This window comes from Monoraphidium neglectum (genome assembly GCF_000611645.1).
Source record: "Monoraphidium neglectum strain SAG 48.87 unplaced genomic scaffold scaffold06454, whole genome shotgun sequence".
Taxonomy (NCBI): domain Eukaryota; kingdom Viridiplantae; phylum Chlorophyta; class Chlorophyceae; order Sphaeropleales; family Selenastraceae; genus Monoraphidium; species Monoraphidium neglectum.
Genome location: NW_014007187.1, coordinates 1 through 2,226, shown reverse-complemented (window position 1 = coordinate 2,226; position 2,226 = coordinate 1). Strand labels below are relative to the sequence as shown.

At 59.4% G+C, this 2,226-nt stretch overlaps 1 protein-coding gene across 1 annotated transcript; it reads left to right on the top strand.

Annotated features, from left to right (window-relative positions):
• Positions 1-607: 607 nt before the first annotated feature.
• MNEG_16513 (hypothetical protein) lies at positions 608-865 on the top strand (the record flags this gene model as incomplete). Its single annotated transcript, XM_014035017.1, has 1 exon — positions 608-865. A coding segment is annotated over one exon (258 nt), but the record flags the coding sequence as incomplete, so codon positions are not given.
• Positions 866-2,226: the final 1,361 nt, after the last annotated feature.

Below are 2,226 nucleotides of genomic sequence, written 5' to 3'. Positions count from 1 at the left end.
CAACGCAGGGGGTGAGGGGCAAAGAGGCTTGGGGGGTGCTTGGCGAGTTGTGAGGGGCACCTGCGCATTTGTTGGGTGTGGGGATGCGGCTGCTGGTTTTGATGTGTGTGTGTGTGTGTGTGTGTGTGTGTGTGTGTGTGCGCGCGCGCGTGCGTGCGCGCGTGTGTGCGCGCGTGCGTGCGCGCACCCGCGCGTGTGTGTGTGTGTGTGTGTGTGTGTGTGTGTGTGTGTGTGTGTGCTCTTGGCTGGTGCAGGGATGTTTGATTATGTGTTGTGCGTGTGTATACGTGACCGTTCGTCTTCTGGGGTGTCCCTCATTGCGCAGATTTGCACGCGCCGGGCAGTCCGCCAAGTGGGGCGCGCACGAGTGTCACGCCCCTGCCCTAAACCATACCCACACCCACACTCATGAACACACGTTTGCAATTTTCATGATTGCAACACAAGATGAATCCCCTTGCTGAGTGCCGCGTCGCACTATGACGAAGCTTGACCGCAAGGGGCGCCGCCGGGCCGTAATTCCCCCGCTCCCCGACCAACCCTCGTCCCCCGCCCCCGCTTCGTCAATTTCTCGCCCTCTCCACTTCTTTCAAGGGTGTTCGACGCCATGGCGGAGCACTTGACGCGCTTCGCGGACGACGAGCGCACCATGCCCGTCGTGTGGCACCAGACGCTGCTCTGCTTCGTGCGGCGATGCAAGTCAGAGGTCCGCGCCGCGGGCCGCGATGCGTTCAGCCGCTTGTGCGCGGCGCGGCAGCACTGCCAAGTGACGCCCAAAGCGCAGCAGGAGCTGGACCACTCGGCGGCGCGGGGCGGCGGCGAATGGCAAGCACATGCTGGAGACCCGGCTGGCCTTGCGTTTCTTGTTTGCGGCTGTTCGGGGCCTCGGCAGCTGTTCTTGTGTAGATTTGATGCACATATGGATGTGTTGCTAGACAATCTGTGGGAAGCTCGACATACCTACCACCCAGCCCATCCAAATTCTCCAACCGATGCGGTGTCACTCGTCTGCGTAACCTGGCGCTTTGGAACGCCGCCCATGGCCCGCGCGCCGTGGGGCGGCCACGCGTGTCATGGTTCGACGTAACGAGGCGACACTGCGCTGCCATCTGGATTGATGCCCCGTTCATCACCTAGACGACCGCTGCTCTGACCGCTTCGCTTGGAAGGAGGCTTGCTTGTCTCTCTTGCCAAGGAGGCGTGCGCCGTCTTACCAATTCTCGACTTGACCGCACCCGCTGACTCCTCTTGCCTTGAAGGTTGAGGGCGTCACCCCCTTGCGGAGCCAGGGATTCTCCTCTCGCTGCTGGAAACTTGATGTATTGTAATGTAATGTGATGCAATGTAATGTAATGTGATGTATTGTATCGTAATGATGCGGTGTCCTTCTGCAGAAAGGGTCGTCGGTTACATTGTCGGGGGTCAGGTGCCAATGCTTTGTAAGTCCGGGTGTGTGGTCGGTGTAATGGGGCGCTGGGCGGCCAGGGTGGACTGCTGATGTCATCAGGACCAGCTGTTCAAACTCCACCGTAGCATGCATGCAGTGTACTTGCGCCGCACAGTCATGCGGGGGCTCGTACGAGAGTCTAGTTTCTTCAGCCAGCTTTCATCACCACACAGCCGTTGCCCGTTGGCGCGGCCTGGAAACAAACCACGAGCTTTGTGCGTACTTGCAAACGAATTCATCATCATGCATGCAGAGACATCCTATGGTGGTAGCCAGCATGAGCAACGACGGATGGAGGGCGGGGAGCTTCGCGGAACCTGCACTCACCGTGCCTGTGCCCGATGGTGCTGGGGAGCTGCATCACATAAATCGTGCATGAAACGTTTGTGATTCATTATTTTCTGCTCTCCACATTCGTTAATGCAAATAGCTCGCTTGCTGCCCCCGCTACTCTGACAGTAGGTCCGCGTCCGGCATCACGTCTGAAAGGCGAGACCATCGCCGAGGATCCAACAGCGCTTGCCGGTAAGCAAGTGCGATTTGAGGGCGTTGACCCATGCTAGTGGGTGTTCGACCCATGGGGCATGGTGCCCCGTGCGTTCCAACCATCGGGCGAGAGCGCGCGACTGCTCCTCCGCATCTTGACCCTGAGGTCATGACACGAGAACAACAGTAGGCGCCGCATTCAACCTGCCACCTTGAACAAGAGCGCCTCTTTTCATGGCCCACGATGCACCACGTGCACCCACAGAGCCCACCAGCGCTGGCACGTCACCAGC